The sequence below is a fragment of the Odocoileus virginianus genome, chromosome 25 (assembly GCF_023699985.2).
Source record: "Odocoileus virginianus isolate 20LAN1187 ecotype Illinois chromosome 25, Ovbor_1.2, whole genome shotgun sequence".
NCBI classification, from domain to species: Eukaryota; Metazoa; Chordata; class Mammalia; order Artiodactyla; family Cervidae; genus Odocoileus; species Odocoileus virginianus.
In genome coordinates this window covers 20993041-21015597 of record NC_069698.1, presented here as the reverse complement: position 1 = coordinate 21015597, position 22557 = coordinate 20993041, and the positions used below count along the sequence as shown (strand labels likewise).

At 36.1% G+C, this 22557-nt stretch overlaps 1 protein-coding gene across 3 annotated transcripts in view; it reads left to right on the top strand.

Annotated features, from left to right (window-relative positions):
* Positions 1-22557, top strand: part of CADM2 (cell adhesion molecule 2) — a 1205421-nt gene that overhangs the window by 1068715 nt on the left and 114149 nt on the right. For all 3 annotated transcript variants that reach the window (XM_070455054.1, XM_070455053.1, XM_070455055.1), the window contains one exon: positions 5561-5651. In XM_070455054.1, coding sequence (XP_070311155.1) covers positions 5561-5651 — 91 coding nt within the window. The remainder of the gene's footprint in view (positions 1-5560; positions 5652-22557) is intronic.

Sequence of the window (22557 nt, the reverse complement as noted above, 5' to 3'; positions counted from 1 at the left end):
TTCCTGTCTTTCCAGTGCACCCTGAGTTCACTCCCCATAAAAGAAATATCTCAGGGTATATTGATAAGGATTCTCTATTTATCAGGTTTCTACAGAGAAACAGTACACATGCCGAGATCTGTAGGCTGAATTGGTGAGTTAAAGACCCAGAAGAGCTGATGATTTTGTCTGATTTTGGGTGGGCTTGGCATGCAGTGGCTTGAAGAAGGGCTTCAGTTCCCAGTCCTGAGGTTGGGTCACAATGATCAGAGCACAGAACCCTAGCCAGTAGACTAGTCAGGGACAAGGCCCTGACCCTTTGACTTAGCAGAAAAAAGAACTCCCACAAAGAAGAAAAACAGTGAAATAAGTGAAATGTTTATTAGGAGGAAAAAGAGTACAGGTGTGTGGACAGACACATGGGTGGACTCAGAGAAACAGTTGTGCCCTCATAGTAGTTTCAATCACTTTATGGGGCCTTTTTTTCTGGGTTTCCTTTTCCAGTCATTTTGATTTGCCTGGTTGTGAGTCTGCATTTGGTGTATCTTAGGAACCTCCCATTTATGGATGCTCATCTCTTAGCCAAGATGGATTCTAATGAAAAGGATTATGGGTAGCTGACATCACTATGAGCTGATACCTCCTCCCTTTTTCTACCTCCAAGGAGCTTTTCTGCATTTGTGTAGTCATGGAGGTCACCTTGACTTTGAGAATGAGGGATATATGGTCTTTTATCTCCTACTGAGGCAGGGCCCAGCCTCCTTCATCATCCTGCTTTTATAGAGTTTCTGCTATTATGGATTTCTGTCCACAAGAGAGAAACTGTTCTGTCTGGATCCCACCTATCTCCTGCCTCAATTCCAGTGTGAGTCCAAAGAGAAACCAGTGTGAGATCTGGAGAAACCAGAGGAGATGATGCTATAGTTCTAGTCTGAGAGCCAGCAGGCTCAAGTTCCAGGAAGAGCAGCTATTTCACCTTGACTTGCAGAAAGAAAAAGACTGATGTGCAAGCTCAAATGCTGTCAGGAAAAATTTTCTATTTGTGGGAGGGTCAGCCTTAAAACTCATCATTCAAAGAACTAAGATAATGGCATCCAGTTCCATCACTTCATGGCAAATAGATGGGGAAGCAATGGAAAAAGTGAAAGACTATTTTCTTGGGCTCCAAAATCACTGCAGTTAGTGACTGCAACCAGAAATTTAAAAGATGCTTGCTCCTTGGAAGAAAAGCTATTACCAAACTAGACAGCATATTAAAAAGCAGAGATATTACTGTGCTGACAAAGGTCCATCTAGTCAAAGCTGTGGTTTTTCCAGCAGTCATGTACAGATGTGAGAGTTGGACCATGAAAAGGCTGAGCACTGAAGAATTGATGCTTTTGAATTGTGGTGCTAGAGAAGACTGTTGAGAGTCTCTTGGACTATAAGGAGATCAAATCAGTTAATCCTAAAGGAAATCAACACTGAATATTCATTGGAAGGACTGATGCTGAAGTTGAAACTCCAGTACTTTTGCCACCAGAGTATGTGGTGGCCAAATACTTTGTGAAGAGCTGAAACATTGAAAAGACCTTGATGCTGGAAAAGATTGAGAGCAAGAAGAGAAGCAGGCAACAGAGGATGAGATATTTGGATGGCATCATGGACTCAATCCAGTGGACATAATTTTGAGCAAACTCTTTTCCTCTTTGAGGAAAGCCTGGTGTGCTGCAGTCCATGGGGTCACAAGGTGTTGGACCTAACTAAGCAACTGAACAATAATAGCCTTTTTGTTCTATTCAGGCCTTAATTTTACCAGATAAACTTCACCCATATTATGGATAGAAATCTTCTTTACTCAGTCTACTGATTGAAATGTTAATTGCTTCCCAAAACACTCACTAGAATACCCAGAATAATGAATGTTTGGTCAAATATCTGGATACACCATGGTGCAGTCAAGTTGATATGTAAAATTAATCACCGCAGATACACACAGAGGTACACTGTTCCAACAAAGGTTGTTTAGTCAAACCTGTGGTTTTTCTAGTAGTCGTGTATTGATGTGAGAATTGGACAATAAAGAAGGCTGAACACTAAAGAAGTTATGTTTTTGTACTGTGGTGTTGGAGAAGACTCTTGAGAGTCCCTTGGCCTGAAAGGAAATCAAACCTGTCAATCCTAAAGGAAATCAATCCTGAATATTTTTGGAAGGACTGATGATAAAACTGAAGCTCCAGTATTTTGGCCGCCTGATGTGAAGAACTGACTCATTAGAAAAGACCCTGATGCTGGCAAAGATTCAAGGCAGAAGGATAAGGAGACGACAGAGGATGAGATCAGTTCGGTTCAGTCTCTCAGTCATGTCCGACTCTTTGTCACCCCATGGGCTGCGGAACACCAGGCTTCCCTGTCCATCGCCAACTCCTGGAGCTTACTCAAACTCATGTCCATCAAGTCGGTGATGTCATCCAACCATCTCATCCTTTGTCATCCCCTTCTTCTCCTGCCTTTAATCTTTCCCAGCATCAGGGTCTTTTCAAATGAGTCAATTCTTCGCATCAGGTGGCCAAAGTATTGGTGTTTCAGCTTCAGCATCAGTGCTTTCAATGAATGTTCAGAACTGATTTCCTTTAGGATGGACTGGTTGGATCTCCTTGCAGTCCACGGGACTCTCAAGAGTCTTCTCCAACACCACAGTTCAAAAGCGTCAATTCTTTGGTGCTCAGCTCTCTTTATAGTCCAACTTTCACATCTATACATGACTACTGGAAAAAGCGTGGCTTTGACTAGATGGACCTTTTCTGGCAAAGTAATGTCTCTCTTTTTTAATATGCTGTCCAGGTTGGTCATAGCTTTTCTTCCACGGAGGAACTGTCTTTTAACTTCATGGCTGCAGTCGCCATCTGCAGTGACGACTGCAGAGGATGAGATGGTTGGATGGTATCACCAACTCAATGGGCATGAGTTTGAGCAAGCTCTGGAATATGGTGAGGGACAAGGAATCCTGGCACGCTGCAGTCCATGGGGTCGCAAAGAGTCAGACACCCCTGATTGAATAGCAACAACAGATACACATGCTAGCAACAACTCTCTTTCCAAGGATCACACTTTTCTGATCTTTCTTCTGTGACATTTTTCTCTGGAACTGAAGCTTTATTTTTATGTCAGGAAGAAATTGAATTTTGTATGTGTTACATATGGTCAAAGTTTAAGATACAATAGCCCTCATTTTCTCAGAATCATTCTGGTTCATACTTATTTCTCTGTATAATTAAACTGATATTTCCTCTTCACTTTTAAAAGTGTTCTACTTGGAAGGCAAAATTATAAGATCATCATGGTAACTGGTTCTATTAATATGATGATGGTAATAAAACTTTGAGTATATTTCAATTCTTTATTATTTTTCTACTGTTTAAAAATATGACAATATGCATCATATTTCTTTGAAATAATTTTTCTTCCTGGGTTATTTTATGCTATAGTATTTCACCATGGTGTACATGGAATGCCTATTTATAAGTGGGATATTATTGTTGATTATCTTGAATGTATTTTTTTCTTTAGAGGATTGAGAAAAAATGCATTTGAAAAGTATAAATAATTTATAAGTATGGTATAAGGCCTTCCACAGGATCTTGTTTACTGTTCTCGGTTCAGTTCAGTTACACAGTTGTGTCCAACTGTTTGCATCCCCATGGACTGAAGGACACTAAGCTTCCCTGTCCATAACCAACTCCGGGAGTTTACTCAAACTCATGTCCATTGAGTCGGTGATGCCATCCAACCATCTCATCTTCTGTCATCCCCTTCTCCTCCCACCTTCAATCTTTCCCAGCATCAGGGTCTTTTCAAATGAGTCAGTTCTTTGCATCAGGTGGCCAAAGTATTGGAGCTTTGGCTTCAGCATCAGTCCTTCCAATGAATATTTAGAACTAATTTCCTTTACAATTGACTGGTTTGATCTTGCAGTCCAAAGGACTCTCAAGAGTCTTCTCCAACACCACAGTTCAAAAGCATCAATTCTTTGGCACTCAGCTTTCTTTATAGTCCAACTCTCACATCCATACATGACTACAGGAAAAATCATAGCTTTGACTGTAATGCTATTACATTACATTATCTGTAATGTCTCTGCTTTTTAATATGCTATCCAGGTTGGTCATAGCTTTTCTTCCAGGAAGCAAGCATCTTTTAATTTCATGGCTGCAGTCACTATCTGCAGTGATTTTGGAACCCAAGAAAATAAAGTCTGTCACTGTTTCCATTGTTTCTCCATGTATTTGCTAAGGAGTGATGGGACCAGATGCCATGATCTCAGTTTTTTTGAATGTTGAGTTTTAAGTCAGCTTTTTCACTCTCCTCTTTCACTTTCCTCTTTCTTTTTATAATTTCAGTTTATTGTTCTCTATAGGATAAATCTGAATAATACTTTCCTGAATAAGATAAGTAACCTAAAAAGTACACAATTGATTCTTATTTAATTGCCATGAGAGTATGAATATAACCTAAGGATAGTTCACAACTAAGGGAAGGGTGAGAATAGTTGTGACTCCATGAATCATTCATAGCTTATTTTGTTTATTGTTGAGGATATGGAAAGAAAAGGAGAGAGTCCCTTGCTGACTGGGAGCCACACAAAGCTAGGGCCAGCAATGTCTCATAAAGGAATGAGCCTGTTTACATTCTTTTTTTTAAGTTTATTTTCCTTTTTTTCTACGTAATATGATTGACTCTATAATGTAATTATGATGTAAAAACAGCGACTGATTGATTAAAGGACATTACATGACTTAACTCGGTGGGTATGAGTTTGAACAAGCTCTGAGAATTGATGATGGACAGGGAAGCCTGGCATGCTGCAGTCCACGTGGTCACTAAGAGTCAGACACGACTGAGCGACTGAACTGACTGACATGACGTGAAAGTTATAAATATAAATGTCTCAAGGTATTTTTGTATCTTCTTCTGCCAAGGATGATTTTATTGTTAAGTGGAAATAACTTTCTAACAATTATGTTATAGCACATACAACAAAATTTTGATTTTTATTAATGTTCTAAATAACTATTTCAGATGATTTGCTAACTGTACTTTAAAGCAAACAGTGTGTGGTAAGGTCTGCATCACTGAATTTTCAAAAAGACTGCATAATTCTTGTGAGACAGTGGTCTCAAGTTCTTTTAGGGTTCCTTATTGTTAGTCCTTGGTATTCCTGCAACAATGAAAGTGTTATTATTCAAATGCACATAAATGCATTCAGTCCATAATAATAGTATTCATAGCCATCTATAATAGTTGAAGAAACAATTGTATGAAATTCTTGATATTCATCTGAACTACTTTTGCAATTTCACTTTTAAATTCAGATTTCAGAAATAATACAGCAGTGGCCTTCATAAGATACTCAGATGTTTTTGTAAGCTTTTCCTGGACAGGATGGTAGCTTCTTAAACTTCAGACCCTGTTTCACTAAAAGGCCTTTTATAAATATATACAATTATAAGAAATGGCTTGAACATACACCATGATGTACAGTTATTAAATATATAGCTTTACATGTGTTTAATGACCTTTCTCAATATTCTTTTTTTTCTAGATACACCATCAGTTAAGATTATACCATCCACTCCTTTTCCACAAGAAGGACAGCCTTTAATTTTGACTTGTGAATCCAAAGGAAAACCACTGTAAGTGATTTAATGAGCAATAAATTTTTTTACTTTTTATTCTATCTTGCTTTGATTGCAGCCTTTAACTGCAGAAATCCACAACTTGTGCCTTTTATTGCTGGGCAAAATGATCTCAGAAAAGAAAGCCCCCTGAACCATGTCTTCATTAAGTGTCTGTGGAAAATTGGTCTTGTATTTTATCATTTAGTGAAATTTCTGGGAAGATTTCCAACTGTGATTTTTTTCCCTTTTTCCCCCACTATTTCTTCTTGAAAGGAATATAGACTTCATCAGTCACTGTTTTTACATCATCCGGTTGATAGAAGTTACATATGCTGAATTTAATTCTCTCATGAAAAGCTCTGAAAATATTGAATCCTCAAAATATGTACATGTTTTAGTTACATGGAAAATCATTTTCATAAGAGAAATCAAATCTACACTTCTAATGTAACCCCCTGAAACATAATTTCTTGATGTGTTATAATTGGAGGTAATGTGAATGAAAGGGTCACAGACTGAACATTTTCAATAAAAAAGAGATTTCATTGTTAGAATAATGAGTTCTAACATCACTGTGACTCTAAAATTTTATGTTTGACATTCATGTTTATAAACAGTTAACTCTTGGAAATATATCAATATATCAATAGAAAATATATTAATAGAAAATTCAAGTATGGAGTATCAAATAAGGATTATTTCTTTGGAAAGTGCTTTGATCACTGTATGGTAACACTCTACTTGGAACTGAAAGTCATTTGTTTGATCTTTTAAGATATTTCCATTGATTTGCATTTCTGTTTAAATTTTAATGGGAGGAATTTAATTGTCCTCTGTATATAACTATAGGCTTCCCAGGTGGTAAAGAATCCACCTGCCAATACAGGAGATGCTGGTTCCACCCCTGGTTCAGGAAGATCCCTTGGAGAAGGAAATGGCTAACCACTCCAGTGTTCTTGCCTGGGAAATCCCATGGACAGAGAAGCCTAGCAGGCTTCTCAAAGGTCCATGAGGTCTCAAAGAGTCAGAAACAACTCAGTGACTAAACAACAGCAAACATATATAAATATATGGGATAGTTTTTGTGCAAATCAAACTTATTTACTAAAAATTTGTTTCTAATATTTATATTTAAGTGTAGATTTAATAGTAACACATGTGGAATTTTTCTAAAGTAATTTTAATACAGAAGCCTGAAATTTCAGCTTCCTGAATTTTATTGTCTTATACTTTTTAACACACTATGTGAATTTATGCTTTTGCTGTCACAGTATTGATATTTTAGAACTGTTCTCTCTTACAGTAATTATTTTCTAGAGATTAAAAATATACTGACTTAAAGAGCATTTTGTAAATTTATCTATTTTTTTTTTCTTTTAAGAAACATTTAAGGCATTTTAGATCTTGAAAGGGAGGAATTTTTTTCAAAGTAGCTTTACTCTATATATCCTGTGCAATTCACGTTCATAGTTCTTACCGCTGATAAACTTAAATTGCTTATAGAAAACACTTTTCGACTATCAACTATTTCAACTAAAAACTAGCAATTATTTCAACTAAAAGTCACATTTAGATAGTGTGCTATCTAAATGTGACTGTGTTTCAGTATTACAGCTAAAGCAGAGCTTTTAGCTATAAGTTCAGTACTTTAGAGGCTTCCCTCATAGTTCAGTTGGTAAAGAATCTGCCTGCAATGTGGGAGACCTGGGTTCAATCCCTGGGTTGGGATGATCCCCTGGAGAAGGGAAAGGCAACCCACTCCAGTATTCTGACCTGGAGAATTCCATGGACTATACAGTCCATGGGGTTTCAAAGAGTTGGATTTGACTGTGACTTTCTCTTAATCACTCAGTACTTTAAGTGTAGCAAATTTAATCTGCTTTAGACATACTGAAATCCAATTTCTTCACTCCCAATTCTGTATTTCTCATACCAGAGCTTCTTTCCTCACTTTCCCTTCCATTTCCTCTCCTGCTCCTTTTTATTATTTTTTCCCAGCTTTCCCTCTTCCTTTCTCCCTGTCTCTCTCTTTTGCTTCTGTTTTTTCTGTAACCTCAGAGGTCAGCATTTGGAGATATGATAAAGAAACATGATCAGGATCAGGGCATAGCAAAGGAGTTTGACTTTTACCTTCTTTCCATAGTTCTGCCCCAAAGTACATATGTGTATATGTAGAATATGTGTACATGTAGAATATGTGTACAACTTACACAATTAAATGAGGTGAAGATGGGAAGTATAATATATAGAATGCTTGGATATTAATACATTCCAGCATCTAGTTACCTGTCAATGATCTTCTTTTTAATTCTATATCCACTTTCACTATCTTTTTTTTTTTTTTTTTTTAGTGAATACTTATGTTGTGATCTAAGTAATTAGCTATGTAAGTAATCCATTTTCCTCAGCTTGGATATGGTTGAATAAAAGTGCCTTATTGTGGGTCTCTGTTTCAGTTATCTAGAAATAAGCTTGGATATGCAATAATCCTTTGCACTGCAGATGAATGAAAAACAGCAATCTCATATATTTATTTTATTTAAAAATACAAAGGCCCCAGAAGTTTAAGAAATAGAAAATGTCATCTTTCTCAGAAAGATCCTGATTACTAGCACTTTGCTGTCAGTAATGGAAATAAGAAGGCTTCTTATTTTACAGAAAGGAAAACTAAAGCTCAGTGTTAACCAATTTTTCCAAATCATCCAGATTTTAAATGGTTGAGTCAGGATTTAAACTTAGTTCAATCATTGCCCAAAGATCACATATCTTCAGCTATTTTCTGCTACTTCTATTGCTGAGTCTAAATTGTCACTTATGTTAGTCAAAGTCACTTTTGAAAAATTAGGATCGGCGCTACAATAATGAGCAGCACTGACGTTGAAGCTCTAGATGCTTGAAGGTGAAGAACTGGCTCGTCTCAAGACACATTTCACTGTTGTTTTTCTTTTCTTTTTTTCTTTTTTTTTTTTTTTTTTTTGTATCAGGCTTTCTTCTGTATTTGTGCCCATTCTGGGAACTTGACAAATTCCTACCAAGCTGACCATTTCTAACATAGTTTACAGTCATATAAAAAGTTCTCTAGTTAGTATAGTATCTTCTGAGCAATTAGCTCCTAAGCTCCGTATGGGTTAAAATGATTATTATATTCAGTCTTTATCATTATAGATCATACTGTTTTATTCTCTATGCTATGGTCCAAAAGTAAATGTACATTGACTTATTCACTGTATTATATTTTTATTCCCAACTCTCTTTTTATGATCTTTCCTTGTGGACCTCCAGGCCATTGACATTAAAGATATAGCCAAATTTTCTGACTCCTTTTTGCCTTTAGACCACTACCTCTCTTGTATCCTAATCATGTTAAAATCCACTCTTCTGCATTTTCAAAGTAACTATCATTTCCAACAAATGAAAACATTAGCATCTTTAAAGACAGTCTCATTGCTTGCCTCTCTAGTTTACTTTCCATCTCCAACAATGCCAGATGAGGCAGATAGGACCAAAAAAGCGAGAGAATGCTTTTTCTGATCATGAAGAAAACAAGTCTCACTAGAGCTAATAGAACAGAAGGCAAACTGAAAATGGATTAATCAGGGAGTTATTACAGTCAAAGCTATGGGTTTTTTAGTAGTTACGTATGGATTTAAGAGTTGGACCATAAAGAAGGCTAAGTGCCAAAGAAGAACTGATGCTTTAGAATTGTGGTGCTAGAGAAGACTCTTGAGAGTCCCTCAGACTGCAAGGAGATCAAACCAGTCCATCCTAAAGGAAATCAACCCTGAATATTTATTGGAAGGATTGTTGCTACAGCTGAAGCTCCAACACTGTGGTCACCTGATGCAAAGAGCCGACTCACGGGAAAAGATTGTGATGCTGGGAAAGACTGAAGGCCAAAGGAGGAGGGGCAGCCGAGGATTAGATGGTTGGATAGCATCACCAACTCAGTTGAAATGAATTTGAGCAAACTGCGGAAGATAGTGGAGAACAGAGGAGCCTGGTGTGTTGCAGTCCATGGGGTCACATAGAGAGATGCAACTTAGTGACAGAAAAATAGCAACGACAATCAGGGAGTTAGGTGATGGGAAGGCAAAGAAATTAAGATCACCCATTTCAGAAACTGAATTATGAACAATTGAAAAGGGCTGAGAAAAGAACGCCACATCAAACAGAAGTTTTAAAATAAAAAATAGTAGAGAGGCTATTCTTATTTTAAGATAGGATCGAAAGAACCTGTAAAGAGTATGAGTAAAACTGAAGTTGTAATATCACATTTACCCAAAGGGCAGGTTCGAATTTCCTATTTTATTCTGTTAATCACAGTCAAAGTTCTCCGGTACACCCAATTCCTCATTCTGTTATTTTGGATTCACTGAGAAGCAACTCTGTGCCTTAGCTTCAAAGCTTCTAATTGACTCCTGAAGTACCTAATTTCTGCTATTATTACCATTTATCTGATCCCCCTTTAATGAGCAGGTGAGAAGTAGAAATGGATAATAAATCTATGATTTCTTCACATTTTGTTGCTGACTTCAATAATTTCTTTAACCCAAGAACAAATCTTTATTGTTTCTTAAAAATATGTGACCAATATATGATTTCCTAAAGAATGAATCAATTAATGGTTATTAGGCAAGTTAATAGACAAAAAATACACTACTGCTTTTTGTATAAGTCAGAAAACGAAGGTATGACTCATCTCATACTGAGACTCATGTTCCTAACCTAGCCTCCTGTATGCTAATGCTGTTTTCTTTGTTCTAAATGTGAGGGCCCCAGTGACTGTTTATGAACAATCATGCCTTATTTGCCTGCTTTGGACTGAAGCCTTTTGCTATTTTCCTGTGGAACAGCTGCATAACTTGGGCCAGGATCAAATTGTTCCACTTGACATTACTATAGAGGCATTCTATTCTTTCTTTAAAAGAGAGATTACTGTACATGTCTGTCTTTTATTTTAATTTTAGTTTAAAGTGAGGACCAAGCTAATGCCAGCTACTTTTCTTTCAAGTCCCTAGAGTTTTTGTAACCTCTTCTTTCTTTGGCTGAATTCCCAGACAGCTTTCAGGCAGCACTGTTCTCCATTTACAGAAGTACAGGTGGAAAAAAAAGCTGTTATATTATATTAAAATTATGACTTTAAATGGTGTGGGATTGCCTTCTATATGCTATAGTTAAAGAATTATCATTCATTTTAATCAAATGTCTAAAACACTCTAGTAAGTAGGTCAAATAAATGTATATTTTGCATTTATCCTATAAAAGAAAATAATTATAAGTATTGATAATTTTTTCCATATTTCCAGCATTATGTTATGCTATATTTGTTGTTTTACCCCTGGTAACCACAATTTTTTTATGTTCTTGGTATGACTGTAGTATATGTAATTGCATTGCACTTACCATTGCTATTCTGCACAAGAGGAAAGATTTTAATCTTTAAGAAGACAGATCACATGTTATAGTGAGGTGTTTTAGAGGAACACTTAGAGGATCACATCCACTTTCAAAATGATCTAGATTTAAGAAGGAATCTGTTAAGAACATACTGGTTCATTGTCCTGTTACCATAACAGATACTTAAAAATGCAATGTACATTAAGGCAAAACAATTTTATATCATCTGTTTTATTTTCTTCAGTCTAATATGTACCTTTTTACAAATCACAGATTATTTCCTGCCACACAATCCAATCACAGCCAAAAGAAATGAGGAAAACAACCAGGAGTTAAAGAAAGCAATTTATGCAAAGTGAAATGTTCTACCCCAAAACAGAACAAAATTTGAATTTGTCAACTGAAAAACAGTACAGAAGTCTGCAAATAATAAAATAGTTTACTTGGGATCTTAGAAACTGAAATTCAGTAGGCAGAGATGCTGGTCAAACCAAAAGAGTGTTCAGGTTAAGAGAAAGAATCAGAGGCTTCTATAGCCAAAAAGCCACGAGGCTGTTAAAAGTTACCTGGTGAGAATTGTAATTGATTCTGACATGAATCAGGAAATATCTGTCCTTAAGGAAACACGTGTTATTTTAGGATAGTTGAATAAGTAGATAGGCTGCCACAAGTTATTTTAGGATATGGATCCAATAATTATCTTGAGTTTCTAGTGGATGATCTAGATACATTAAGTAGAACAATAACAGATCAAAAGGTTAGATCCCATTCAGGCTGAGATACGTAAAAGTCACACTTCTTAATAGCCTCCTGGCTCCACTTTAGGGAGCTCTATTAGCAATACCGGCTCCATTTTGATTTTTCTTTCCCAAATTTTGAAAGAAGAATATGATCTACAGTGATAACAATTTCATATGATTTGACCTAATGCCTAATAGATGTTAATTACACAATGATTGTCTCTCTCCTTCCATCTGTACTATAGAAAGCCTATTAAATAATCATCTAGGTCTATGTTTATGTTCAGATATAATGCCTAAGCTATCATGCTCTGGGGCAGAAAAAGCTGGGTGAGTGGTAGAGAAATAGAAGTAACTGAATTATAAATCTGTAGATATCTGTGGCCTGAGTGGTCTTGAAAAAGCCACATAATCAAATCACTTTTTTTTAGTTAATAAACTTTATTTTTTTAGGTTCACAGTGAAACTGAGTGGAAAGTGCAGATCTCCCAAGCGCCCTTCATCCCCACTCATGTACAATCTGTTCTACTATTGGCATCCCTCACGGCAGCGATACTTATATTACAGTGCATCTATATGAACCTATCATTTCTACCCCAAAGCCCATAGTTTACCAATGTAAATACATTGGTAAATTCTCTAAAATTAGAAAATAAAACCTTATAAACAAATTGCACATATATTTTCACTTTTAAAACACTTTCTACCTCCAAGTAATTTCATAATAAGTAATAGCCATGAGGATGATAAGTGTTTATTTTGTCAGAAAACACATAGTGTACCTCACCAACTTTTAAACTTAGAAGTCTTAATTGCATATTTAACAAATATGCTGAAACTGGGCTACTATGGCAACCCTGGGACCTGAGTTATTATCTCACACTTCTTCCATGGTTTTGAAATTCAAAGTAATAAGCAGAATAAACACATTCTAGGATGATGATCTGTGACTTTTCAAAGCATGTTTGAGTAGCAAAGGAATCCAAACTAAAGTCATGGCAAAACTTTCAGGCAGCATGGCGATTTTGTTGAGGTTTAATAATACTAACAATGAGCTATAGAGAAGAAAGACAGAGGCATGAATAGTTGTTAGGAGTAAAATGTGGCTAGAAATGAGAAAGTCCTGGGACACAGGAATAGCCCCTCCTTACTGTCATGGTAGGAAAAAAACTTAGAAAAATTGGAAAGGACTAGAACGGGTTAGAGAATGAGTTCTGGTTCCCCAAAGTGGAAAATATGCTATGAAGAAGTTCAGCTGGGATGAAAGAGATTAACCAGTCAGCTAGTTTGACAGAAAGAGGAAGACGAGATCTGGAAGGTTTTAAGAAACCAACACTAAGTGAATAACATGGGTCATGAGTGGTTGATGTTCCAGGGTTTGCGATGTATAAAGCCTCGTTCTAGCATAGGTTTCCCAGTTCCCTTATTCCATTCTTTTAACCACAAAGTTATCCTGTTGTAAAAGGTTTACAAAGACCCTTAGATTGTTTTCATTTTATAGATAAGGACAGTGAGCCTTGTGGAGGTTATATGACCTTTTCTAGTCACACAGCAAATAAATGGTAGAATTGGGATTACAAAAACACCTTTTAAAAATTTTAACAACACTGATGGTTATGTTTTCTTATTTTCACAGCATTTTCACTTCTGTCATGTTGGCTTTTCAGGATAACCCAGTGAAGCTGACAAGAACGAGAAAGTTCTTATAAACTTTAGGAATGCCTATGTTTTAGTTAATTATAGAAGATTATCAGTTATGAATGAAATCTGCATTGACATATTCAAATACTATATAAAGAATTTCTACATATACCTAAATAGGTCTGCCTAGATTTTATGATTATGGACATAATAATTATTCCATTATTAAACATATTTGTTTTTAAAAAGCTAATTATATTCTGCTCTTAATTTTATATATCTGAGATGATTAGGACTGCTCATTGTAACTACAAAACAATACCAATGTATTGGACTGCAATGCACAGCCTCAGGGGTTGACTATAATAAGCAGGAAGCTCAAAGAGAACACTCCCCCAAAGTGTGTCTTTCTTGCTAAAAGCAATGCTTAATATGTCACCAAAATAATTGATGGAATAAACATAATGAGGGACTCATCTACAAACTCTCACAAAGTCAGCCCTTCAGTGACAAATGTTACAGAGCATTTAAATTGTTTTTTCCCCCCACTTTGTGTCCTAATATCTAGAGAGATATAAACTTGTCTCAATTAATTAATTAAAAATTAAAGGCAGTATAATCAGTTTTTTTTCTAAAGTGTTTTAAAGGAATAATACTGGGAAATTAGTTCTAAGTGCTCATAATTAAAAAATATATATATCCATGTGTTGTGCTTTTCATGTGAGTTACTTTTCTGAGGCCCATATGGTCTTTTGCTTCCATCTCATGGCTTCAAAATTTAATCACACATTGACGCTCTAGAAACACACAAGTGGTTATCTTGGAAATAAGACCGAATTTATTTGGTTTTGTTTTTGAAACAAGAAGCTGACTCCTGGTAATCCCCACTGCTGTTATGTAGGCTGGGCATCTGTGGTGTGCTGGGCACTCAATCATTTTCAATTAAATGCGCCTATGTCTCATGAAAGTCGCACGAGAGCTTGCAGAATCATGATTATAGATCCACAGAGGAAACGTACTTTTGAACGTTTCCAGGTAAGCAATTTTCTTGCAACAAAAACCCAATTATTTTGAGGGATTATGTAAATGTTCAGTGGGAAACTCCAACACCAAAACATCCTCAATACTTTTAAGACCCCATTGTGGAGTGATGGCGTCATTTACTTGATTAGATTTTTGAGCTCATGGACGTTAAAATCTGCTTTTTTGATATATTAATTATGATATTGCATCTAAGCACTTTACCCTGTATTTAAATCTCTGTAAACACTGCATTTATATTTATATAAAAGAGTCATCAAAGTGGTAATTGTAAAAAAAGTGTAGAAACAAAAATCACTCTTAATGTATAAAAGTTGAAATATTATACTTCATCCTTGATTAAAAAGCATGTTAACCCATTGCTCAACAACTCCCATTCAATAAGAATTCCTTTTTCTTTTTGCATTTTTCCCCATAATATTATTTGTGTCATAAAGTTAGAGTTAATAATAATCTTCTGGTGATCACCAGTCAGCTTACTCTGAAGGGCATTACTTTGTGCTTGTGGTAAATCTCTTGACTATAATTTTTGCAAATAAATGTAGAGAACAAAATGTGAATTAACTCAGAATCACCACATATATTCAGTATTATTTCAATTAATGGTGCAACTGAGAAAATTTTTATACTGTGGAAAGCCATTTATTTAAATGACCTAAAGAAATTTTCTTCCATTATATGTGTTTTAACAAAGTATGGTATATAGTGATTCACTTTTCTAGATATAAGTTCAATCATTCAGGAACCTCTAAAACTTCAAAGTTTGAAAAAAATTTAAACAGCAAGTTCCCAAACTGTAGAAAATATGAACATGTACAAATGTCTCCAGTTAGAATGAGGAGAATCTGTCAGTGATTGTTGATAGCCTTGAAAGCTCAGCTCTTTCAAGTGCAAAGCTCCAGAAATCTCTGGGAAATTTTAAGGAAAGGAGAAAGGAGAGAGAAAGAACATTAAAAAGGCAGGAGGAAAGGAGAGACTCTTGTGACTTGTGATCAGCAGATTTTTCTAAAATGGTGAGCTGTGATGGACTTCAGCACCACCACTCAAAATTACAGGTACACAGGTGAACATAGTGAGGTGACCATACAGAAACAAGATTAAAAATATATAATTTTCCAGCTTAGGGACAAAGGGGTTTTCCCAGGTGCTTTAGCAGTAAAAAATTCACCTGCCAATGCAGGAGATGCAAGAAATGGGGGTTTCAGGGACAGAAGAGCCTGGTGGGCTACAGTCCATGGAGTTGCAAAGAGACATGACTGAGTAACTGAATATATTGCATACTGCACATAGGCACAAAAAGACCTAGAAGCCACAGGAACTCTCACATTAGGTCACAAATTCCAAGTTTCAAAGAGTGATATATTAATTAGTCATCAGATTAATTTTAACCACCAATGCCACTTTTAAATTCTGACAGGGGTACACTTGAAACTAACAGAACATTGTGAATTAAACATACTTCAGATTTAAAAATTGGATTGCATTATGTCGGACTCTTTGCAATCCCATGGATTGTAGCCTACCAGGCTCCTTTGTCCATGGAACTTTCCAGGCAAGAATACTGGAGTGGGTTGCCATTTCTTACTCCAGGGGATCTTTTCGACCCAGGGAATGAACTCATGTCTCTTGTGTTTCCTGCATTGGCAGGTGGATTCTTTACCACTGGTGCCACCAGGGAAGCCTAAAAATCATTTTTAAAAGCCAAAAATAAAATGGAAAAATAATATTGGGCTGGCCAGAAAGTTTGTTTGGGTTTTTCCATAAGCTATTACAGAAAAATATGAATGAAATAGAACAGGAAATGCTTATGCATCATGTAAAGTCGTAGAATATGTATTTTTCCTGTAGGATTTGAAAAATGTTATGCTAACCCCAACTGTGGTGAAACTGGGTGTTGGGGACATTCAGGAAATGAGCATGCTAAATCCTGATCACTTTAGCTCCTCTAAAACTATCAGTACACAAAAATGTGTGTTCCAACTGAAGAGATCTTAACTACAAAAAACCAACTGAATGGCACTAAGTATGTTGTGATTAATAATGCAGAAAAATTTCATCCTTTGAGAAGGGTTTCATTCAAATGATTAAAATATACTTGCAAATGTTTTAATCTTAAATTTCAATTATCTCCAGCATTTACTTACACGGAGGATTTAATTCCCCAGTTACCAGATAAATGATGTGCACTTTTGCTTTTCCAAGACCATTGGTTTTGATATTAGTAAAGAAATAAGTCATGGAGCAGAAGCAGTTCTATAATGGTGACACAGTGTTTAACATAAGTATTAGATCTTATAAGGTTAATTAGCACAATTTTATAGTAGTGAAAGTAATGGATTGTAAAGTAACTCTTATATGGACCCTCTCGTTGCAACTTGCCCTTTAATCTGAATGATTTTCACACATTTGACTGAATAGAAAGCTTATAGATACATATCATATGGTATCAAATTGATTTTATAATGTACACAGGTTGAGAAAGTGACAGATTCTGAGAAACTCAGACTCAGAAGTTCTTGATTTAAACAACATGAAAATGTTCCAAAGTCTGTCTTAGTAAAAGGAAGTTTCTAGGAGTTACTAAGTTTCAAAGACCTTGAAATTAATATTTTCTTAAGAAAGTGTTTTTTCAAATATCATAGTGATTTTAAGCTTAATATACATACACAGAGGGGCTTATTATTGTTTGGATAAGGAAATGAATGTTTACTCCAGATTTCTTGATCTTTTAACTAGGAATTAATATTCTGTGTTTACCAAAGTGGGGGAAAAAATGTTACGTGTAGATAAGGGATTGGTAATTGTTTTCCTTTAGCATAAAGTCCTAGAGAGATTAGCTTAAGCGTTTTTCACAGTCTTGAATATTTTTCCTTCAGTGCTAAAATCTGTCACTCCTTCAGGATCATAGCAATCTTATCTTTTCTGGGGATAATCTTGTATTTGTTGTGCCACAAATTGTGTGGAATTATACAGTTTATATTGTGAATTCTCTGTTTCTCAAAAGTGTTACAATAATTATTGGTGAGCACTACCTTATCAGTAAAAAGTGGTCCAGGATTTCACAGGCACTCTAAAAAAATGTCATTTTTTTTAAGCTGTCTAAAGAGCACTTACCTCTTGCATATAGGTCATTTTCTATTTCTACTGCAAGCCTCTAAACTTGTAGGCAAGAAGTACTTTAAAAAATCAGAATTAAGTAGCATATGCTCAGATTAATCAGGATGGAATAAATCTGTTTCTTATTTTCTCTTGAGATTTTAAGTCTAATGATGAAGTTAACATTGATGATACTGTCCCATCTACATTGACTTTTTAATGTAATGAGACTCCTCCTACTTGACACTATACTAGTACAATTATTGGTTTCCAGAATTCACATGAGTAGATACATTCAGAATCAGACTTTCAAAACTCGGAATTTAATGAAACAAGCAGCCTGGATTTTCTGCTTCAAACTGACTTCATTCATCACCGCATTAAACACTTTTAGCCCTATCAGGCAGAAGTACCGATGATGGTATTTGAGAGGGGACTTCATTGTTAAGTCTTTCAATGGGAATCACTGGGATTCTCAAACTACAAATAGAAGGAAAAAAATCACTTTTCATAGAAAATAATTTTTCAACTATGGGAAATGTCATGTTTATTCTGAACAAGAATAAAGATTATAGCAAGGATATAGCAAGAGATTGAAGAACACACCCAGAAATGTCTAAAATCAAGAGAGTAGAGACCAATGAAGAAGAAAACTACAGAACCCTTTTACTCTTTCTCCCTCTCTCTCACTCACACACATACACACACACACACACACACACACACACACACACAAATACACAAGGACATATTTATTAACTGAGATGCAAATAACTTCAACAAGCTAGAAGTACAATAGAAATTTACATATTTTAAAGAGAAGCAGTTAAAAAATTTTCTTTAACTGTGTAATTTCATTTTTTTTCCCTCTTTGCTTACTGTTCTATTCCAGCCCTAAATATTTGAAATGTTAGGACAGAGCCAACTTAACAGTTGATGATACCAGTTGTATCAAAATATAGATTTTGTGAAAATAAATATTTAAAATATTATGTTAAAGTGTTATAAAAGGCAGAGATGTGTAGATATAATCATATATTTTAAACATTTATGATAATCATTGAGGCATATTTCCACATATTTTTAGTCATGAAATTCTCAAAGACCCAAGAATAAAATTTATTTTGCTTTAAAATTACTTTTCATTGCTCTTCATGTGCATTCTTTCATGATAATTTCAAGAACAGTATTTTTAAAACAAGCCATTCACCTTCTCATTCTTTTGTTTTTTTTTCCAATTAGTTTAGATGTTCTGACAGAGAATATAGAAAAGTTGGGTTCATTGGGGCTGATAATTAACTGGTTAACTACAATGAATGGGAAAGGAAAAAAGTATTAATAGCATAGTAATGCTAATGAAAGACAAAAGTAAAATTAGGAAGGATTCGGAAAATAAAGGTAAATGGTGGACTCAGTAGATAGGATTGGAGGTTTTGATGATGAGCTGAATAGTGAGCTAAAAAGATGGGAGGTTGACATTGAAAAAAAAATGAAATATACAAGGAATTGAAGGAATGATAATGACAAAGTTTAGTGTGGGATTACGGTTGAGTAGTGCTAACAAAAAGATTATTGGAAATGTGAAGTTTGGGGAACTGAGAGGTCAAGGTATTGGATGTGTTATAAATGTAAGTATGAAGGTCGATGAATATTTAAAAGATTCTTTCTTGTTACTATGACATCAGTTTCTTTTGACTTCTCTAAGACATACTGGATTTCATTCTCTCTTTTCTCATTTCCTAAATGAAAGTATTCTAATGTGTCTGGTAAATCTGCTCTTTTGTTTTCTTTCCTCGGCTTGGGCACTTGTTTGGCTCCAATCTCTTTATAAAAAACTCCAGTCCTGCCCTATGCTCAAATTTCTAATTTCTCATTCCCTTATTGCTGGATAGATATGCATTTCTTAACTTCCTTCTAGCACTGAATTTAGCTTTCCTCATATGGTGCTAGTGACAAAGAATCCTCTTGCCAAAGCAGGAGATATAAGAGACACAAGTTCAATCCTTGGGCCAGGAAGATACCCTAGAAAAAGAAATGGCAACTCACTCTAGTATTCATGTGTGGAAAATTCCATGGACAAAGGAGCCTGGCAGGATACAGTCCTTGCATTTGCAAAGAGTCAGACACGACTTATGAATAAACAACAAAATAACAAATGAAATCATCAACTTTTCCTTTCTGCTGTTTGTTTCCAATCTGGTTTGTTTTTCTAGTTTGTCATTTATTTGATTAGTTGGGTGGTCTTGCATTGTCATTTTTTTTCCTGTTTAGGACTAGGATTGTTTTTATGATACAGATTAGGCTCCATGAAGAGAGTTTCTCCCCTCTTTTCATTCAGTTGCTTAGTCACTCAGTTGTGTCTGACTCTTTGAGACCCCATAAACTGCAGAACACTAGGCTGCCCTGTCCACCACCAACTCCCAGAGCATGTTCAAACTCATGTCCATGGAGTCGGTGACACCATCCACCCATCTCATCCTCTGTCATCCCCTTCTCCTGCCTTCAATCTTTCCCAACATCAGGGTTTTTCCAATGAGCCTGTTCTTTGCATCACGCGGCCAAAGTGTTGGTGCTTCAGCTTCAGCCTCAGTCCTTCCAATGAATATTCAGGACTGATATCCTTTAGGATTGAATGGTTAGATCTCCCTGCAGTCCAAGGGACTCTCAAGAGTCTTCTCCAACACCACAGTTTAAAAGCATCAATTCTTCGGCACTCAGCTTTCTTTATGGTCCAACTCTCACATCCACGTATGACTACTGGAAAAACCATAGCTTTGACTAGATGGACCTTTGTCAGCAAAGTAAAGTCTATACTTTTTAATATGATGTCTAGGTTGGTCATAGCTTTTTTTCTAAGGAGTGTCTTTTACTTTCATGGCTGCAGTCACCATCTGCAGTGATTTTGGAGCCCCTCAAAATAAAGTCTGTTACTGTTTTCATTATTTCCCCATCTATTTGCCATGATGTGATGGGACTGGAAGCCATGATCGCAGTTTTTTGAATGTTGAGTTTTAAGTCAGCTTTTTCACTCTCCTCTTTCACTTTCATCAGGAAGCTCTTCAGTTCCTCTTCGCTTTCTGCCATAAGGGTGGTGTCATATGCATATCTAAGGTTATTGCTATTTCTCCAGGAAATCTTGATTCTAGCTTGTGCTTCATCCAGCCCAGCATTTCACATGATGTACTCTGCATAAAAGTTAAATAAGTAGAGTGACTATATACAACCTTGACATATTCCTTTCCCCATTTGGAACCAGTTCATTGTTTCATATCTGTTTCTAACTGTTGCTTCTTGACCTGCATATAGCTTTCTCAGGAGGCAGGTCAGGTGGTCTGGTATCCTCAACTCCTTAGGAAATTTCCACAATTTTTTGTGATCCACACAGTCAAAGGCTTTGGCATAGTCAATAAAGCAGAAGTAGATGTTTCTGGAACTCTCTTGCTTTGTCGATGATTGACTGGATGTCAGCAATTTGAGCTCTGGTTTGTCTCCCTTTTCTAAATCCAGCTTGAACATCTGGAATTCATGGTTCAAGTGCTGTTGAATCCTGGCTTGGAGAATTTTGAATATTACTTTGCTAGCATGTGGGATGAGTGAAATTGTGCATGTGAGCATTCTTTGGCATTGCCTTTCTTTGGGTTTGGAATGAAAACTGACCTTTTCCAGTCATGTGGCCACTGCTGAGTTTTCCAAATTTGCTGACATATTGAGTGCAGCACTTTCACAGCATCATCTTTTAGGACTTGAAATAGCTCTGCTGAAATTCCATCACGTCCACTAGCTTTGTTTGTAGTGATGCTCCCTAAAGCCCACTTAACATCAGACTCCAGGATGTCTGGCTCTAGGTGAGTGATCACACCATGCTGGTTATCTGGCTCATTATGATCTTTTTTGTATAGTTCTGTGTATGCTTGCCACCTTTTCTTAATATCTTCTGCTTCTGTTAGATCCATTCTGTTTCTGTCCTTTATTGTGCCCATCTTTGCATGAAATGCTCCCTTTGTATGTCTGATTTTCTTAAAGAGATCTCTAGTCTTTCTTATGCTATTGTTTTCCTCTATTTCTTTGCATTGATCATTGAGGAAGGCTTTCTTATCTCTCTTTGCTATTCTTTGAGACTCTGCATTCAGATTGATCTATCTTTCCTTTTCTCATTTGTTGTTAGCTTCTCTTCTCAGCTATTTGTAAGGCCTCCCCAGACAACCACTTTGCCTTTTTGCATTTCTTTTTCTTGGGGACTTTTTTGATCACCACCTCCTATATAATGTCACGAACCTCTGTCTGTAGTTCAGGCACTTGTCTATCAAATCTAATTCCTTGAATCTATTTCTCACTTCCACTGTAAGGGATTTGATCTAGGTCATACCTGAATGATCTAGTGGTTTTCCCTACTTTCTTCAATTTAAGTCTGATTTTGCAATAAAGCATTCATGATCTGAGCCACAGTCAGATCCTGGTCTTATTTTTTCTGACTGTATAGAGCTTCTTCATCTTCAGCAGCAAAGAATATAATCAATCGGAATTCAGTATTGACCATCTCTTGATGTCCATGTGTAAAGTCATCTCTTGTGTTGTTGGAAGAGGGTGTTTCCTATGACCAGTGTGTTCTCTTGGCAAAATTCTGTTAGCCTTTGCCCTGCTTCATTTTGCACTCCTAGGCCAAACTTGCCTGTTACTCAGGCATCTCTTGACTTCCTACTTTTGCTTTCCAGTTCCCTGTAATGAAAAGGACATATTTTTTGGGTGTTAGTTCTAGAAGGTCTTGTAAGTCTTCATAGAACTGTTCAACTTCAGCTTCTTCAGCATTAGTGGTTGGGGCGTAGATTTGGATTACTCGTATATCGCATGGTTTGCCTTGGAAGTGAACAGAACTCATTCTGTCATGTATGAGATTGCCTGCAAGTACTGGATTTTGGACTCTTCTGTTGACTTTGAGAGTTACTCCATTTCTTCTAAGGGATTCTTACCCACAGTAGTATATATAAGGGTCAGCTGAATTAAATTCA